The sequence below is a fragment of the Lolium perenne genome, chromosome 4, assembly GCF_019359855.2.
Source record: "Lolium perenne isolate Kyuss_39 chromosome 4, Kyuss_2.0, whole genome shotgun sequence".
NCBI lineage: Eukaryota > Viridiplantae > Streptophyta > Magnoliopsida > Poales > Poaceae > Lolium > Lolium perenne.
This window is the reverse complement of record NC_067247.2, coordinates 145063806-145081716: the sequence shown is the minus strand read 5'-3', so window position 1 is coordinate 145081716 and position 17911 is coordinate 145063806. Positions and strand designations below refer to the sequence as shown.

At 49.3% G+C, this 17911-nt stretch overlaps 2 protein-coding genes across 2 annotated transcripts; both read right to left on the bottom strand.

The window, feature by feature from the left end:
• Positions 1-3005: 3005 nt before the first annotated feature.
• LOC139839155 (uncharacterized) lies at positions 3006-4001 on the bottom strand. The gene has a single exon (XM_071829199.1). The coding sequence runs from the start codon at positions 3999-4001 to the stop codon at positions 3006-3008; it is 996 nt and encodes a 331-aa protein (XP_071685300.1).
• Positions 4002-8141: 4140 nt separating this feature from the next.
• On the bottom strand, positions 8142-12118 carry LOC139829667 (F-box/FBD/LRR-repeat protein At5g22660-like). Its single transcript, XM_051323887.2, has 5 exons — positions 11846-12118; positions 10815-11759; positions 10254-10415; positions 9970-10162; positions 8142-8583 (listed from the first exon to the last, which is right to left on the bottom strand). Exons 2-5 carry the CDS (start codon positions 11721-11723, stop codon positions 8558-8560), a joined length of 1290 nt encoding a protein of 429 aa, XP_051179847.1. The 5' UTR covers positions 11724-11759; positions 11846-12118; the 3' UTR covers positions 8142-8557.
• Between the last annotated feature and the right edge of the window lie 5793 nt (positions 12119-17911).

The window sequence follows — 17911 nt, the reverse complement described above, 5'->3', positions numbered from 1 at the left end:
TAAACCTAATTAGCTCATAATTTTAAGTTGATATGCAGCATGCATGGGCAGAGGTGCAGCGGCAAAAACGGCCTGCTAGGTTTGCAGGCCACCATGGCGCACCTATAGACATGCATGCATTTCCTTGAGACCCGGACGAGGCTTTTTTTTTTTTAGACCGAAGGCACATAGTGCCCGACTTTAAATTAATAAAGCCCTGAGGCGAATACGGATACAAGAGTTTGGTGAGCACCCCACAAACACACAGCGAAAGTTAAAGGTCACACTGACCAGGACAGAAACATAATACAATCCAGGCACAAAACAAGCATTAAGCTGAAGCTAGAGATTAAGAAGATGGCCGGCGAGGTTGGGGAGGGTCGCAGGTCCTGTCGAAGAGGGTTTTAAGCATCGCCTCCAGCTGGGTCAGCAACGGTTCGTCCTTGCTCCTTTGGAGGGTTCGCCAGAGCTGCAAGTTAAGCCTGATTAGGAAAAAACGGTTTGCGGGTTGGCTAGGAAACTTTGCTTCGATGGTAAATTTATTTCGAATTTTCCAAAGCGCCCAGCAAATCGCCGCAAAAAGAACACGAAGGCTTCGTTGCGATTTGTCATTCAAACTTTGGATACACCTTTCCCAAGATGAGAAGCAAGAGGGATTCCATGTCACTCCGAGCATGTCCCTAATGCCAGCCAGATGAAATGTGCCAGATCACAACGAAAGAAGATATGGTCCACGTTTTCAGGGAGTCCACACAGAGCACACAGCCCATCAGATGGACCCCTGCGTTTAAGAATTTGGTCATTCGAGGGTAGGAGGCCTCTAGACAATTGCCACAGGAAGATTTTGATTTTCGTGGGAATTGCAGTCTTCCAGATAGCGGGACCTAAAGGGGAGGCTAGGCCCTGAATCAAGTTGTTGTATAGGAATTTGACCGAAAAACGGCCTGAAGCTTCCAATTTCCAGTGCACTTTGTCTCTCCCTTCCCCCGGCATCACCTCTTCCAAGTCCTGGACCATTTGTAACCAAAGATTGGATTCCTCCTGACCGAAGGAGCGCCTAAAGAAGATGCGCCACCCATCACCCTCATAAGCACACTCAACTGTGATCTCCGGGTCAGCACAGATCTGGAATAATCTAGGGTACCTCACACTGAGGGCCTCCTCCCCAGTCCAGTGGTCCGTCCAGAAGAGGATATCTGAATTGTTACCATGGAAGAATCTCGCACCCTGTTTGAAGACAGCCTTAAGCTTGTGTAAACTATGCCAGAAGGGCGATCCTCCCACCGGTGAGGCTGAGAAGAACCTGTCCACATGATATTTTGCCTTGAGGAGTTGAAGCCAGAGCAGTTTGCTGTCGTCCTCCGTTAACATTCTCCAAATCCATTTAGTCATAAGGGCAAGGTTCATGAGCTTCGTGTTCATAACGCCAAGCCCACCCTGGGCCTTGGGTTTACAAATGTCCTCCCAGGCCACCATATGATATTTTCTCTTATTTCCTTGTCCCTCCCAGAAGAATCTGCATCTGTGTCTGTCAAAGCCTTCATGAGTACCATCCGAGAGGAGGAAGAGGCCCATAGAATAAATCGGAAGGTTTGACAAGCAAGCGTTGATCAGAACTAGGCGAGCCGCTGACGACAAGAATCTACCCTGCCATGGCTCCATCCTGAGGGCTACCGAATTCACCAATGGCTCCATCTCAGCCATAGTAATTCTGCGACCACTCATCGGGAAGCCCAGGTAGTTGAAGGGAAGGGTGCCCTGCCTACAGTTCAACAGATTGGCCACTCTGGCCTGTTCAGCACCTGTAGCCCCCAGCACCAGAACTTCACTCTTATGGAAGTTAAGCTTCTTGCCAGATAACAGTTCAAAGCAGATGAGTAGGAATTTCAGGTTTGTAATGCCCAGATGTGTGTTCTGAATGAGGATTACAGTATCGTCCGCATACTGTAGGTGGGACACTCCCCCCTCAATTAGGTGAGGAACCACCCCTGCAATGTGGCCAGAGGCCCTGGCCCTTGAGAGCATCTCATCTAGGGCATCAGCAACCAAGTCAAAGAGCAGCGGGGAAATCGGATCTCCTTGTCTTACTCCAAGCTTATTTCGAAAATATGGACCCATCTCTCCATTAATCGAGATGGCAGTTTGGCCACCGCTGACCAACTGCAAGATTCTATGCATATAGGCTCCGCTGAAACCTTTCCTGAGGAGCACTTCCTTCACGAAATCCCAATTCACTCTATCATAGGCCTTCTCAAAGTCAAGTTTCAACACTATAGCCTGCAAGTTTTTGCTTGTGATCTCATGCAGAATTTCATGAAGAGCAAGGGCTCCATCATGGATGAACCTACCCTTGATGAAAGCTGTCTGAGTGTGGGAGACAATCCTATGTGCCACAGGAGATAGTCTGGTGGCATACGCCTTTGCCACAAGCTTAAAGATCACATTGATCAGCGCAATTGGACGATACTGCTTAATGGAGTCTGCTCCCACAACCTTTGGGATGAGTGACAGAACTCCGAAGTTCAGCCTGGCCACATCGACCGTTCCCAGGGCAAAGCCATTCACTATCTGGAGGACCAACCCTCTGAGTCCAGGCCAGAAGTGTTTGAAGAAGCTCACAGAGAAGCCATCCGGACCAGGGGCTGTATCTGTCTTGGTGTCCTTGAGCACCTCCTCAAGTTCCTCCATGGAGAAGGCACGAAGCAGTGACTCGTTCTCCTGATCCGTAACCCTGGCCCCAGTGGCCCAAAAATCTTGCTGTAAACTGAGCAGCTTTGGTTCCTCTGTCCCCATCAGAGCTCGATAAAAATCGTATACATGTTGCGTAATCGCCTGTTGGTCAGTTATTTCCCCTTCATCAGTCTTCAGACTCGAGATGTGGCAACGGCGCCTTCTGCCATTGGCCACGGCATGGAAGTACTTAGTATTTGCATCTCCTTGTAAGGTCCATCTCAATCTCCCCCTTTGTCTCCAGTAAACCTCTTCATCACTGAAAATCTGAATCAGTTGGTCCTCCAAGTGGTATCTCATACCCCAACCCTCTGCATCCAAGCCTGCTCATCCGCGATCCTATCCAGACCCTGAATCTGAGCTAAGATATCCGCCTTAATCACCCTGCGTTCCTTTCCCAGGTTTGCACTCCAGCCCTTCAAGCACTGCCGCAGCCCACTGGCCTGCCCATGCCACACATCGATAGGGTCCCTAGGGTTCACATTGGTGATGAGCAACTCCACCCACCACAACTTCAGCTGCTCCACAAACCCAGGAACAGCAAGCCAGCTGTTCTCAAAAGAAAATCTGGCCATCCTACGAGGAGCATTCTCTCCTGAGTCCAGGATCAGCGGCGTATGATCCGAACCAATCCTTGTCTCCGCTGTCAAACGAGCTAGAGGGAAACGCAGTTCCCATTCTAGAGAGACAAACGCACGGTCCAGGACGCTCCTCACCGGGTTTGATTGTTTATTGGTCCAAGTGTAAGCCGCGCCAGTTCTAACAACTTCCAACAACGCCCATCTGGCAATAGCCTCATTGAAGAGATTCACCAACACCCAATTGATGTTGTTGTTATTTTTGTCTTGGGCTCCTCGAATCAGGTTGAAATCCCCCATCAACATGATCGGGAACTCACTATTATCCACCCTTCCTTCCAACTCTTGGAGGAAAGAAGCATAGCGAGAATGGTCCGCCGGCCCGTAGACCCCAATGAATTCACACTTGAACTTGGTTGGTGTGTGATACAACTTGGCGCTAAGGAAGAACTCACCCTGAGCCAACGCACCAACCTCGAACAGGCTGTCTCTGATCCCCATCAGCATGCCCCCCGAGCGACCAGAAGCAGGAGTCCAGTGCCATACAAACTGTTCCCCCTCAACCAGATTCCTCAATTCCTGATCTGTAAAGTCCTGGCGCATAGTTTCCTGCAAGAAGATGATGTCGATCTTTTCTTTCTTAATGTACTCTTTAAGCTGGGTTTTTCGGCCACTCTGGCCAAAACCCCGAAAGTTCCAGCCAAGAGCCTTCATTTGGGCACCGCCGCAGAGGCCCGTGCTTGGCGAGCTGGTGTATTCCTTAGATTCGGACGAGGGCCAGCGGAGGCCTCCCCTTTCTTCCTCCTCATGGCCCTCGATGAGTTGGCCATATCTGCCAGGGTGATCCGCTCTAGATCAATCCCTGTCGAGTTTGTAGAACTGTCCATGGCCAGATCCTGCGCAGCACTTGCTGGATTGGCCACGTTTTTCGCTAGCCTTTGATTCTGAACTTCTTCCTCTTTCGACTTGGCCTTCGCAGCAGCTTCGGAAATACGAGCTTGAGCTAGCTCCTTAGCACGGATCAGAGATAAAAGAGGGGAAAGCGCGCCAGCAGAAGAATCCAACCCCAAACCCGCATCCCGCGCAACCCCCCAAAGATGTGTATCTGAGACCGAGGGAAGAACCAAGAAGGGTTTGGTATGCGAAGGAGCAAAAGGCGTACCTTGATCTTTTCCAGCCGCGCGCTTGGAGGCCGAAAGAAGCACATGCTCCGGATTGGCGCCCTTGCCCCTGGTGCTGCGGCGGGTCGCAGTGACTGGCGAGGAAGTCACTACAGCGCGCTTGGGTTTGATGCCAGGCTTCTTCTTGTTGCGTGACGGAGGGTTGTCCACCTCGCCATCCTGCTTGCGCTTGAGTTTGGCAATCTTCTCCGCGAGAGTCTCTTGATCGTTCTCCCAATCCTCCGGGCTCTCCCACCCCACCTCCAGCCTGTCTTCCTCCGACAATCTCTGGCGCTTAAGAATGTTAGGAGAGGTGGGCGCTTCTGACTTCGACTCACTGGAGGTTTGTGCGAGATTCTCCGATGGAGGTTCTTCGTCTTGAGGGACGGGGGAAAGGCACACCTTAGCAGTGGGGAACAGCTCTGATTCAGTCAAGTTTGAACCGTATTGGTTGAACGGGATCGGCTTCAGGTTGGACTTGGGCGGGGCTGATGCAGGTTTCGTGGCGGAGTGGTCCTTGAGCGAGGGGAGTGGAACGCTGCTGCTGCCAACAGAAGATTTGGAGCCAGGGGGCTTGGAGGCAAAAACCAGCGACTAGAAGAGAAGGGGTTTCTGTGGCTGTTCCTTCAAGAGTGGGCTCTTGTCCGCAGATCCATCCTTGCCTGCATCCGCATCGGCAGCTTTGGAGCTTGTCACATCACACATTGGCCCCTTGTCCTTGCTCTTCATGTTGCTCCTCTTCCAGTGGGGAGCCGAGCGGCTCTGCTCCTCCGTCTCCTCGTCTTCCTCGTCATCCTCTCCGTTGCTCGGGCCTGGAGGCGGAGGCTTGGGATCACTGGCGCTGGCCTTGGAACACTCCACCGAAACCCCCAGCCGGAAGCCTTGCATGTTGACGAACACCAGGATCGAAGGAGGGATCTTGTCCGGGGCGTGGGAGTGGAAGAGCATCCTGACAGGACCATCCAGAACCGCCAGAGAGTCCTCATCCACCACGCGCGGGCGACCCAGCATCTTGGTACCCTCCAGCAGCAGATCAACAGAGCGTAGCACCTCGGGAACCCCAGAGAGGTGAACCTAGATCTTGGTGAGAGCCAAAGAAGCCTGAGGAGTCGCAGTGGCATCCGCAAAAAGCACCGAAATCTTGCTGACCGGGAGGGCGATACCCCCAGCATTCTTGCATAAGTTCTTGCAGAGGTTGAGGCTCGCCTTGGTTGGGAAAACCACTGCGAAGTCTGTATCACTGATGCGCCTGACCCTCCAATCCCAGTTGTCTTCGACCAGCGCCTTCAGGTCTTGAGTCAGTAGCTCGCAGGTCATGGTGTTCTCCACAGCGATGACCAGCGCCGCATGGTCCGTGCCACCACCAGACCCCACCGGCAGCGCCTCCTCGTCCACCTCCAGGCAGTGGAAGCCAACTCCATCAATCGAGTATCCATACCACTGTAGGGAGGCCTTCTTGGTGTTCTTGGGGCACATGCCCGTGGTGTGCCCGTCCAAGTCACAGACGCCGCAGTGCGCTGGGAAGTGGCAGCCTGACTGGTAGTGGCCATCTCTACTGCAATTGAAGCACTTGATGTTTGCCTTCTTTCCCGCCGGCACCACCTCGGCCGCATCGGAGAGGGTGGCCGGCGGCGGTGTCGGAGCCGATGGTGCCTGCGGCGTCGAGTGCGACACGGACTTGGCCTTGGGCGGCGGAGCCCCCTGCCGATTGTTTCCCCACTTCTTCTTGTGCTGCTCCCGCACGCCAGACGACCCCGCGGCGGGCCGGTCCTCCTCCTCACGCCACCTACCACCGTCCCTTCGCCACTCTGGCTCTCGGGCGCGGTCGCGGACCCAATCACGGTCGAGGCTTGCCTGGGCTGCGCTCGTGTGCCCACCCGTGCGCTCGGGTGCGTGGCGTGCAAGTGGATCCGCGACCATTCCACAATTTTCGTTGGCGTTCGTAACTTCTAGTTAGAAATGAAATGCCGAATACACATAATTAATCTCAGCCCGGTATACTGGAAGCCAACTGATACGAACGTCCCAGGCTCATAGTAATTCCCCTACTCCGGCGACGCCACCGGGCTCTCCGGCTTGGAGCTGAGGGGCCGTCACCACCACGTACGGGAAAAATAGAACGCCGTCTATGTGAGCAGCGTCGCTGCGCCACCGCGCGCGACCTCCTATCATCTCGTCGCTTCACCGAGGCATCGCGACGCTTCCAAGAACAACGAAGTGGAAGAAGATTGCCGCGGGGATTATGACAGGCTCGAGGGCGATGAGCAGGCAGATTCCCGAACACGCGAGGAGAGCACAACGCCGAAGAGGAGAGTACGTCGCTTTCTTTCACGGCAGAGTTGTACATGCGGAGGAGCTTCGCCGAGGCCGAAGTGGAGTATGCATGTATCACTGGTGTATTTAAACGCACAAGCTTCAAAATATAATCTGACCAGTAATATCTACTGTATAATACATTTAAAATCCCACAAATGAAATTATACCTATAATGGTGCCTTCTGATGATATCTTTTTTGAAAGCCCACGTATATTCAACATAATACCACGTACATTGTACATAGTACAGAAACGAAATACATCACATCATACGTAGGGGATACAGAACCAGAGCAAACCGCAGCATCTCCTCCGGCGTCGACGACGAAGGCCGCCGTCCCCCTTCTCACCGCGCCTCGAGAGCACATCTCTTGTTGAAGACCGCCGCAAGGCCCATCCGCCGCGCAGCGGCGGAACTTGTGCCGATGAACGAGCACGGCGAGTGCCCTCCCGCTCCATCTACTCCACCTTACCGCAGTCATCTTCGACGTCGATGCAGACATGATCCACCGAGCTTGCCCAGCCCTGAGTTCTAGCCGCCAGATCCGCCGCCAGCACGGATCCGACGGGAGGCCGAAGGACTCGAGCACCACGCCGGGCCTCGAGCCCCCGCAAGTCGAGCGCGAAGACGACGAGCCCCCAGGAGCTCCACCGCCGGAGAAGGCCGCCCCGACACCAAACCACCCGCCACCAGCCCCACCTCCTCCAAGGCGCCGCCGGCGGGATCTCCACCCTACCCTACCATATATACAAGCCGGAACCGGGGATCCCCAACCTCCCGCCGCCGGAGCGGCCGACGGAGGAGGAGAATCCCGCGGCTCAGCGGCGGATCGACGGAGTCGCCCAAAAATCGCCTTTCTCCTCCTGCACAGTGACGGGGATCGAAGGGATGCCTTCTGATGATATTGTTGCACAAGTGTTACATAAGTACCTGATCAAAGTCTTTGACAGAATTTGACAATCAATGTCTTAAAACTGTGACTTTCTTATATGATAACAACATTTGGGGAACCTTAAAAGAGTGAGAGAAAAAATGTGTGAGCCTAGAGTTCTACAGCATTTGAGGTTGCAATCCAATGAGTACTAATTCACACTGTATATTTGAATTAACCACTATATATAGACCTGGTTCACTTAATTTAGAATCTTCTCAACTCCACTCTTTGAATCAACTATGTCATATCCCCCTTCGTGCACTAAGTTGTTCTTAAATTTTACATATGTCAAGAGTTGAGAATAAACCAACTTTCAGCATTTCAGTGTGAAACAACATCTGTTACTACCCTGAGTTGCAGCATATATCAGTACATCAGGCATTCCTACAGCCAACAAAACCTGACTCTCGGAGCAAATCAAACACAACATGAAGGAAGCAACGTTAAAAACCAATCCAAGCAACTCCAATCTGTTTGCCTCTTCTCAGCATAGCACACTGTCTTTCAGGCAAAAACAACAGTCCACGAGGCCTCTTTAAGCATAATCGAAGTTTACTTGATAGAACGTACATACCATATTACATGAGTTCCAGTAGTAGATAAGTTCCTCAAACATCTAAATAAAACACAGAATTCCAACAGGGAAATCAGTTCAGAACTGATATTGAGTTCAGCAAATAAGCAACCCACTTAGATGTACAGCAAGTGCATCCAAGCAAGTCACATAAGAAATTATGTTCTCAGTTCTTCAGAATGGGACAGAGAGATCCAACCCCGGTAGACAGAACGCAGCAACGTCAAGGTACCAAGTTCAGTGGCATAGAGTGCGAATGAGCAAGGAAATAATTGACTTGCGGAACTACTTGTTTTGCTCAAAACTGAAACCTGTATAAAGAATAAAATATGCAAGTTATGAAAGGCCACACTAGGAAAAGTACAATTAAAGAGAAGAGGTTAGCTGAAATGCAGAAAATATTTTATACAAAATCCAATTGGATGATTGGCCCACATAGAAGTTTGTCCGAAGTTTTGCCATAATGGACCACATGACTCAATGAATTGTCAGAAAAGACCACATGTGAACAAAAATGTCAAAAAAGACCATCTTACCGTGGCGACAGGGCTTGCCAAGCGACATGTGTCACCTGCCGCCGCAGCTCGTGGTGGCAGGCCCTGCAGCCATTACATGTGGCGGCACGTTAGGCTGGCCGTAGCGGCAGGAAGTGGTCGAGCACGCCGGTCGGTCTCACGCGCAGACGTTGTGCTAGCCTGTGTGCGACTTGTGAGACTGGGCTAGGGAGATGGTTGTTGTGCCGCGCGCTGGAGTGTGGAGCGGCTGATGGTGGCGTGTGGAGTGCTGATGTGCGCTGCATGCTTGGATGGATGTGGGCACTGTGCTGCTGCTGTGTGCGCTGCATCCTTGGATGTGGGCGAATGTGCTGCTGCAGGTGTGAGAAGGGAACGCGCGGTCAGCCGAGCCAGGGTGCCGACAGAGGCTGTGGCGGCAGGGCCCACTCCGTTCGACAGCGGCTAATGGCGACCACGGCGACAGGGCCTGCCGCCACGAGCTATGGCGGCAAGTGCCACTTGTTGCCTGGCAAGCGTGCCGCCACGTTGAGGTGGTCTTTTTTGACAATTTTGTTTCCAGGTGGTCTTTTCTGACAATTCATTGAGCCAGGTGGTCCTTTATGTCAAAACTTCAAATTTGTCCTAGTTATGTGAACGCTGGAAGGGTACGACCGCCCTTGTCCTCAAAGAAACAGAAGAGCATCTCAAGGCAAAACCATCTCATTGTGAGGATAGAATATGGACTCTTAATGAAGTGTTCCCGCATTTAGTGCATAGCTGTGATTGCTATGCTAATAAAAATTATCCTCTCACAAGTCACTACGACATAGGCATAATACAAAGGCCAACAAGCACCTGCAACAGCTGTACTAGTTGTTTCCAGAGAGGTGAGGTCACTAAGGTTAACGTTGGGTATTAATGATAAGTAGTAGCACCAATGGTGCTTAAGCCTAAATGATGCTCGAGCTTAGCTTAAGATATTTATCCAAATATGTTAGGTGGATGTAACTTAACAGTCCAATAGAAAACTTCATTTGTAGCTTCAGCAAATGATCGATGGTTACTTTTCCAATTTTAAATTAATGCAAATGTTTAAGAGTTAGATTGTCTAAATTAGCGAGGTAATTTTTCCAGTGTTAATCTAAGGACACACATCAGATCACAGAAACATAATAATATTGAAATGTATTATTAATTACTTACGGTTGAGGCCCCAGAAGCTCGGTTTGATGTTAATTCTCTCATGAGGTACTCCATGGGTACCAAGGATCTTTACAATATGGTGAATTGTGTCATCGTCCTTGCGACAGTTGATTTCAACTAGTTTTAGATGCTTTGATACCAAGAATCGTGACCTTGGGTTGTAGCTTTCTTCTTTTTCGATCACATCTTTTTTCTGTAGCAAACAAAATATTTTATTGACATAAATCAACATTACATGGAAGTAACTTAAAAGAAAAATTCTATAATTCTTAAAAATCATGTACCTCATAACTTTCAAGCTGAAGGGTAAGCCTCTCTAGAATTGGCGAGTGTTGGATAAAGTAAATTAGTCCACTGAAGTCTGCAACCACGCACCAGTCACTAAGCAACAACGTTTTCAACTGGCTAAACATAACGCGCCATTTAAAATCCATCCTCCCAATAAACTGGAGAAAGTGCAGAGGATTAAAGAACTATTCCAGATGTAATTTCAGAAGTGTTAATTTAATATCACCATTTTCTCCCCAGAATCCCACAATGTGTTGGGGCTTTCAGCACTGGTACGCTCTTTTTTTTTTCTGTGGGTATTAATTTTTCATAGGTGATTAAGTGCTAGCAGACTCAGATGTTCATACACCACAACTACTTTTGCAAGCTTCTGTTTTTGAGGTTTCAAGTAGAGCATACTGCCACTTTTACAATAATAAATAAATTTAAAATAGGACATGTCAGTTTATGCACACTACCGATTTAAGGTGAGGACCGGCAGTAACCATGCAGTGAATTATACAGCAGTTGTAGAAGATGCCAAAGAACAATAGGAGTTGGAAAAAGTGCAGGCCTACCAGATCAGATTGACTTATCAACTCTAAATTCATAGTGCCCGACAGACCTTTGAGAAGCACACAATCATCCTTGTCATAAAACTTGCTGTAGGAGCAACCATCACATGACTCACTGCCACAGTCCCCAAAGTAATTATCGTTCTCACAATAATCATCACAGTTGTGTTCAAACCTGAGAAATGCCCTTCCCAATGATTCCACAGGCTCAAGCAGAGGAGTATAACCTGTAAACCCATCTAGTCGCAAGGTAATAAGACTTGGGGCAGAAATGCGAGTGCGGCCATTGGAACAAAAAACCACATCATGGATGATAAGATTAGTTAGTGATTGTGACGAGATCCTGTCAGCGTCTATTGCACAGTGTTTCAGCTTTAACACCTTCAATGCCGGGCAGCTCGAAAAATCCAGAAAGCGTCCCACAACCTCTACAAAGGAGAGCTCCAGACTCGTCAAGTAGTCGCTGAGAAGAGACACGTCGGATAGACACAAGCGTCTACCTTCTTTGACATCCACACGGAGCACCCGAGCTTGGCACGATACGGCATAGCGCACCAAGAGTTCCATGTACCGGAATGCCTCATCGGTGTCCCCGTCAGGATACGAATCATGTGAATTGATCTCGCATTCAAGCAGAGGCGTTCGGTCGCGAAGGAGAAGCAGGTGACTGACAAACTTGCTGAGCGCGTGCGCGCTCCCGTATCTCTCGCCAGCAGCACCGATGCGAAGGGAGGGCACGGACTTCCAGAGGGTGCGCCAGCGGGTGGCGAGCACGCACGTCCGTACGGCGTCGCGAGAGGGCAGGGACGACAGGATCTGCTGGAGGAGCGCGTCCGGCAGGGCGCCGATGCGGTCGTCGCTGCTAGCCGGAGATGCTTTCTTGATTGCCGCATCTTGGGACGTCTCAGTCATTCCGTCGAAGAGGTTGCCCGCGCCGGAGCAGCCAAGCTGCGGGGGCGTTTAGGATGGAATTAGACAGATCAACCAGGCGGAAAATGTGGGCAAGATCCAGTGTTCCTACTGCCGGAACTCACCTCTAGTGGACGCCGGCGGCCGCGGTGCGGAAGGCGTGAGTGCTCCCCTCCCCAGACCGTGCGCTGCGGCCAGCGCTCGCTTCTCCCAGCATCAAGGAAGCCCTCTTCCTCAGAGAGTGAAACCCCAATCCAGAGCAAGACGAGGAGAAGAAGAGTCTATGGCCGCGAGTATCGCACCTCCTGACCGAGCGCAGCGCCGGCCCGCGTCCGCCATTAATAACCCTACTTGGGCAGATGGAAGAAGTTATGATGGACAGAAAAACAAGACGAGCTAAAATGGTGATGCTCTTCAAAACAAATGTTCCTGCCAAACACGATAAATAGCCATCGCGAAAGAAGAATTATGTTCGACTGGTCAATGAGAATGTTTCCGAGTTTGCATCACCAAATAATTTGCATTTTGTGAAACATTATCATTTCCAGATGAATCAGAATTTCAACCCGTCGAATTCAAATGTGATGTTTGTTGTATAGAGTTTCTTCACGTGAGTGTGTCGCAATTTCATTAAATTCCAGCAACCAATGTCTGACTGATCCTGAGTAGATGGTTCTGAAGATTCACGTGGTGGTGTCAAAATATTTTACAATATCTTCAAAATCGTGCACTCAAGATCAAACATCTATACACCAAACATCACATTTGATTTTGACGGGAAGAAATTTTCGAGGACTTTGAATGCGTATATCTAGATGCGTTTCGATGCGTAAGTTCAGTATGTTTCACGTGATTTTTTTATATAAGACCTATCGATCGGCCGGCCAGCCGACCAGGTAGCTACATCAGTGATCAGCAGCGAGCCAGCGAGATGAGCACCGATCAAAGCTAGCGCGCGAGAGAGAGTAGTATCCATGCACTGCATCACTGCATGTCTGCATGTAATACCTGAGCAAGCTAGATTATTTGTTGCGTGTCAATCAGTCAATCCGTGTAGGTACTAGCTGAGCTAGCTGCGCTGCTCAGCTCACGCTATTTGCTCTAATCGGCAGCGCGTAAAACCTAATCAGATCCTATCAGCATACGTGTGGCCGATCGGTCGCCGTATGACCGATTGAATCTTTAGAGCATCTTCAGTTGGGCTCCTCGGGCCGAAATCTGGCGTTAGCGTCGGATGGATGTAAAGTTTGGTCTGGGGTGACCCATTTTCCCAGCGGCGAGTCCATGATGGATGAAAAATTTGAACAAATATAGACGAATTCAAACATAACCACACGAAATATGTTCAAACATAGACTAAATTTCTTATATTGCTTAGCACTTTACTTATGCACTTCACATTGTGATAGCCTTCGTGCTTGAAGTTATATATCTTGCTATCACATAGTTTTTTGTATTGCTTAGCATAAGTTTTTGGTGCACATAGGTGAACCCTAGTTATATAGGTTTTGTGCTTGACAAATTAAATACTAGTTTTATTTCGCATTTGTTAAGCCATATTCGTAAAAGTTTTAAGCCGCCTATTCAACCCCCTCGAGACGGCTTCCGTGTCCTTTCACCCCCACTACTATCTTATCCACCTCACTCCTCCCTCCTCCACAGATTCCTCTCCTTCATCCTCTCCTCCTCTTCTCCTGCACCCTCTGGTCCTCCTCTCCTCAATCCTCTCATCCTTCCTCTGTTCCACTCCAGTTGACAAGGTATCGACTTGTCAATGCCTACGGATTGTAGACTAGGGTTTTCGTGGAAGTAGAGGGCAAGTAGATCTCGAGGGTTTCAGCCGGAAAAGTACTCGACTGCTAGAAAACTAGGGTTATGTTGACAATGAAATCGATCCTCTCTTCGTCCCTCGACTCCCACTTATATATGAGGCGGAGCCGAGGGTTTCGTATTACATAAGTTACAGATTCCGGGAGACTCTTTGAGTTCGACCCGTAAAGTTACAAATCTCTTTATTCCTAATACAATTCTATCTTTCATATCAACAGCTAATTGGGCTTCCGAGCTTCGTATTCGTTGACTCATGGGCGTTCAGTAAACCCCGGGTACCATCTTCGGCAGGCCCATTGGTGATGCCTATGTCAGTAGCCCCCGAGATTTTGCTTTAATCGAAGAATAAAGTAAAATCTCCATCATTACAATTAACACATAGTTTCTTTGAGTCACTGAATAATAATCATATATTGTACATGGATTATGGTAGATGGGGCTGGTCCATCTGACGGATCAGGTATCAGTTAACTGCTCTCGTGGCAATCCCGCAAAAACCTACTTCAAGGTCAAGTCACTGGACCTGACCTCGGTATACTGGCGTAACTCGACATGTGCCGCTTAAGGTCTTACCATATGCGCATTCCAGTCATATTTTATCGAGTACCTAACGTGTTCGTTAGGATTTTTCTTCGCATCTGTTGATACTGAAAAAAGTAGCAGAGCGCATTCATGTGCGATACTACGCCACACAGGACGGATCCCGAGGTCTTACCTCCGTAAAGTATTACGGCATTCAGAGATTTAATCGCGACTGAAGCGCTCCGAGAATATATTGTCGAGTGCCTTTTTCGGCTGTTGGAATGTCACATTTATTCGAGTCATATGATGACTTATTATCTTGTCCTCCTGGTGGGAGTATATGAAGAGTTATTATCATAACTCGAAATAAACCTATTTTGATTCATTCAGTTTCATCGGGTACGTGACAAGCGTTCCCGATGGGAGTAGCCCCCGTGGCTACAGCCAAGTGCTTGTGCTTGGTTGTAGGCTCACCTTTTTACCATCTTGTCGCTATATTGATAATTTTTATATTTCCCATCTTTATCGGGTGCGCGACCAGCGCTCCCGATGGAAGTAGCCCCCGAGGCTACAGTCGAGTATTTATACTTGGCTGTAGGCTCACCTTTACTATCTCTTGTATCAACTCCATATCAATCTTCCTTTAAAAAGTAGCCCCCGAGCCTTTGAACAAAAACTTGTGTTTGATCAAAGGCTCCCGAAATTATTTTGTTTGTATCATAAAAACTCCTTTGTCGCCAATCTTCGAAGAACTGCAGTCGAAATTTCCCTTATAGTGACATCAGTGCTGACGATGGCCACGATCGCTGTATTGGGAAGGCGTGGGTTCTATCCTGTCACTGACCTGTGGGTCCTTAACACTGCATCGTTTGACACGTTACGCAAGTGGGGACACACGTCCTCCGCTTTTTCTGGCACGCGTGCTGTAGCGCCTGTTTAGTTACCTCAAAGTAAAAAAGACTCCTTTGCCCTTGTAAACACGTGGAAGGTATCAAATCCATTTCCTTTCCATTTAACGGTGCGATGAATCAATCCGTTCCTATAAACCATCGTCTTCTTCCTTATTTTTTCCCCTTCGCTACGCCGTTCAAGTCTCCTCTCTCTCCTTCGCCATTGCCATCCTCAAGCTCCGCTCACCTGCGCCGCCAAACACTCTGTTTTTCCGCCAAAGCTCGCTCCATGCCTCCACGCCTAAGGCTAGCCAAGCACTCTGCTCCAAAGACCACTGCTGCTATGGAGGATGTGGAGATCTCCGGATGAGAGAGATCCAAGCTCTCCAACCAGGACAAGAGGAGCCTCAAGAAGCTTGGCTTGGCGCCAAAGGAGGACTCCCTCATCTTCCCCAGCGACGAGAGCGCTCCAAAGCCTCGAATCGGATATCGGGTAACCTTCTTTGACCATCTTATCCACAGTCTCTCCACCCCCGTCCATGAATTTCTTCGTGGAATTATATTTGTTTATGGGATTCAGCTACACCAGCTTACCTCAAATTCCATCCTCCACATCTCCCTCTTTATCACACTCTACGAATGCTTTCTCGGGACCCATCCCCATCGGGGCCCGTGGAAGCGTATCTTTTATCTCCAACGCAACAACTCTCGCAGCGTTGTTTATAATGTAGGCGGCGTATGCATTTGCGTCCGACCCGACATAGATTACTTTGATGTCAAGTTCCCCGATTCCGTCCAAGGATGGCGTAAGAGGTGGTTGTACATCAAAGATGAATCTGTTGGCAATCAAGAATACAACATTGCTCCTTTTGATGGTGCCGCAAAATCATCAGACGCCGGTCCTGGGACGCTGAAGCTTCTGCCGAAGAAAGAACGGCTACCGATGTTTTGATGAAACGCATCCACCAACTCCAGAATACCCACGGTAAAGAACTGTCGGGTATTCAGATTACCGCATATTTCCTTAGGATCAGGGTGCAGCCTCTGCAGGCTCGCAAAAATCCTCTTTGGATGTATGCTGGCAAGGAAGACGTTGATCGCATTTCCAAGGACCTTGCCGTGAAGGACCTGGAAAAGCTTATTCGACGCTTTTCTTCGTTGAGCAAGAAAGATGAGGTTCCAACCTCCTGTCGGGTGGAGCCATACAACGGCAGCCACCCCCTTCCCAAGTTAAATGACATTTCCTTCGAGTTGCTCTTCTCTTTTTCGACTACTCTATATTGTTTATGTTTTGTGTATTTGGTTATATACTTGTCCCTGTAGAACCATCAAGTCTCGGCTTCTCTTCCTCCCCTTCGCGAAGGCGGAGAAGTAGAAGAACGAGCCATTGTCCATGACGACCCGCAAGAATCTACTCCTTTCGAGAGTGAAGTCGATGCATCTAACAAATCCACGGCTTCCTCCGAGAAAGAGACTAAATCAGAAGCTTCTGAATCAGCACGCTCTCCTCCTTCCGCTATTTCTCCAAGGAACAAGAGAAAAAGGGGTGAAGTCGAGGATTCCGGCACCTCAAAACCCAGTGGGTCACCTATCGAGGAAACTTCCCCCGAGGAGGAAAGTGGCTTCTGCCCTTACGAGGATGCTATCGTTAGCTCGTAAGTTACGCTGCTTCATATGGTTGCATATTTCGTGTGAACATTCTCACTTTTCTTCCTTGATAGTGGCGAGGAAGAAGGAGAACCTGCTGCTAATATGACGGCTCCGACGAGCACGTTGAATACTTTGGTTCTTTCGGAAGCATGGCGTGCTGCTGAGGAACCTTCACCTTGCCGCCATCAAGATAGGGAAATGTCGACTCCGGTCGCCAGCCCCCGAGCTCCTTCACCGAAAAAACCAAGGATTGGGCTTGGCGAGAGCCACGACTTTTTGGCTGGGAGTTCGACGACTCCTTCCTTGGATGATGTAAGTTTTCTTGCACCTATATTGTTTATCGTTTGTCGAGGTTTTCCCATTTGATATTATCTGTGGACTTTCTCTTTGCAACCTCTGATGAAACATTTGATCAATCTCGGTACTCAATTTATTGGGTACCGTGATACTGTCGAATATTTGAAAGGTAAACCTTGCTTCCTGCAGCCTTGACTAGACTGTATTGTATTTTTACTTAACATTCCTACAACTTCTCCTTCCGCCAGAGGTCCTTGCCAAAGCTAACAAACACGCTGATGATTTTGCTGTCAAACTTGATCAAAGCGAAAAAGCTCGGAAGAAAGCTGAGCAAGACGCTGCCTCTGTTAGAGATCTTCGGAAAAGGCTCCATGTCGCTGAAAATGCTTTAAGCAAGATGACGACTCAACAAATTGCGCGTGAAAAGGCCATCATAGCCCGCTTAGAATCGCAAACCTCCTATGTCACCAGTGCCCCTTCCTCCTCTCATCCTTCCTCTGCTCCACTCCAGCGCCCCTTCCTCCTCTCCTCCAAGCACTCCAGCGACCCTCCTCTCCTCCTTCCTCTTCTCTCATCTCTTCTCATCCATTCTCCATCCTCTTCTCTCCTCACCATCCTCTTTCCTTTCCATCCTCTCCTCCCTCTCTTCTCCATTCTCCAACCTCTCTCATGGCCCTTCTAATTGGAAAAACAAAAGAGCAAAAAAATTGGTGCTAGATGAGCGGAACAAATCTATACCTATACCTAATAATAAAGGGAGGATTGTTTCCGTCGTTCGTTATTTTTATTTCCGATTTTGCCCCTCTACAAACACTCAAATTACCCACCAATGCCATTGTTAAGTGAAGATACCGGTTCGAAAAAAAAACCACGGGGCCATCTGTCTATTCCCCAAATCGCCGTCAACCATCTCGGCGGTATCGCCGCCCCCATCACGGAGATGGCTGCGCACGCACGACGCTCGCCATCAAGGCAGCACGACGCACCGGACATTGCACGCCC

Excerpts from the sequence above, each read along its gene's own strand:
- LOC139839155 (XM_071829199.1), bottom strand. The coding sequence starts at position 4,001 with ATGAAGGCTCTTGGCTGGAACTTTCGGGGTTTTGGCCAGAGTGGCCGA.
- LOC139829667 (XM_051323887.2), bottom strand. The coding sequence starts at position 11,723 with ATGACTGAGACGTCCCAAGATGCGGCAATCAAGAAAGCATCTCCGGCT. Across the intron at positions 10,163-10,253 it reads TTCAGCTTGAAAGTTATGAG|AAAAAAGATGTGATCGAAAA; the intron begins GTACATGATTTT and ends TGTTTGCTACAG. Across the intron at positions 8,584-9,969 it reads GAGCTTCTGGGGCCTCAACC|GTTTCAGTTTTGAGCAAAAC; the intron begins GTAAGTAATTAA and ends TTCTTTATACAG.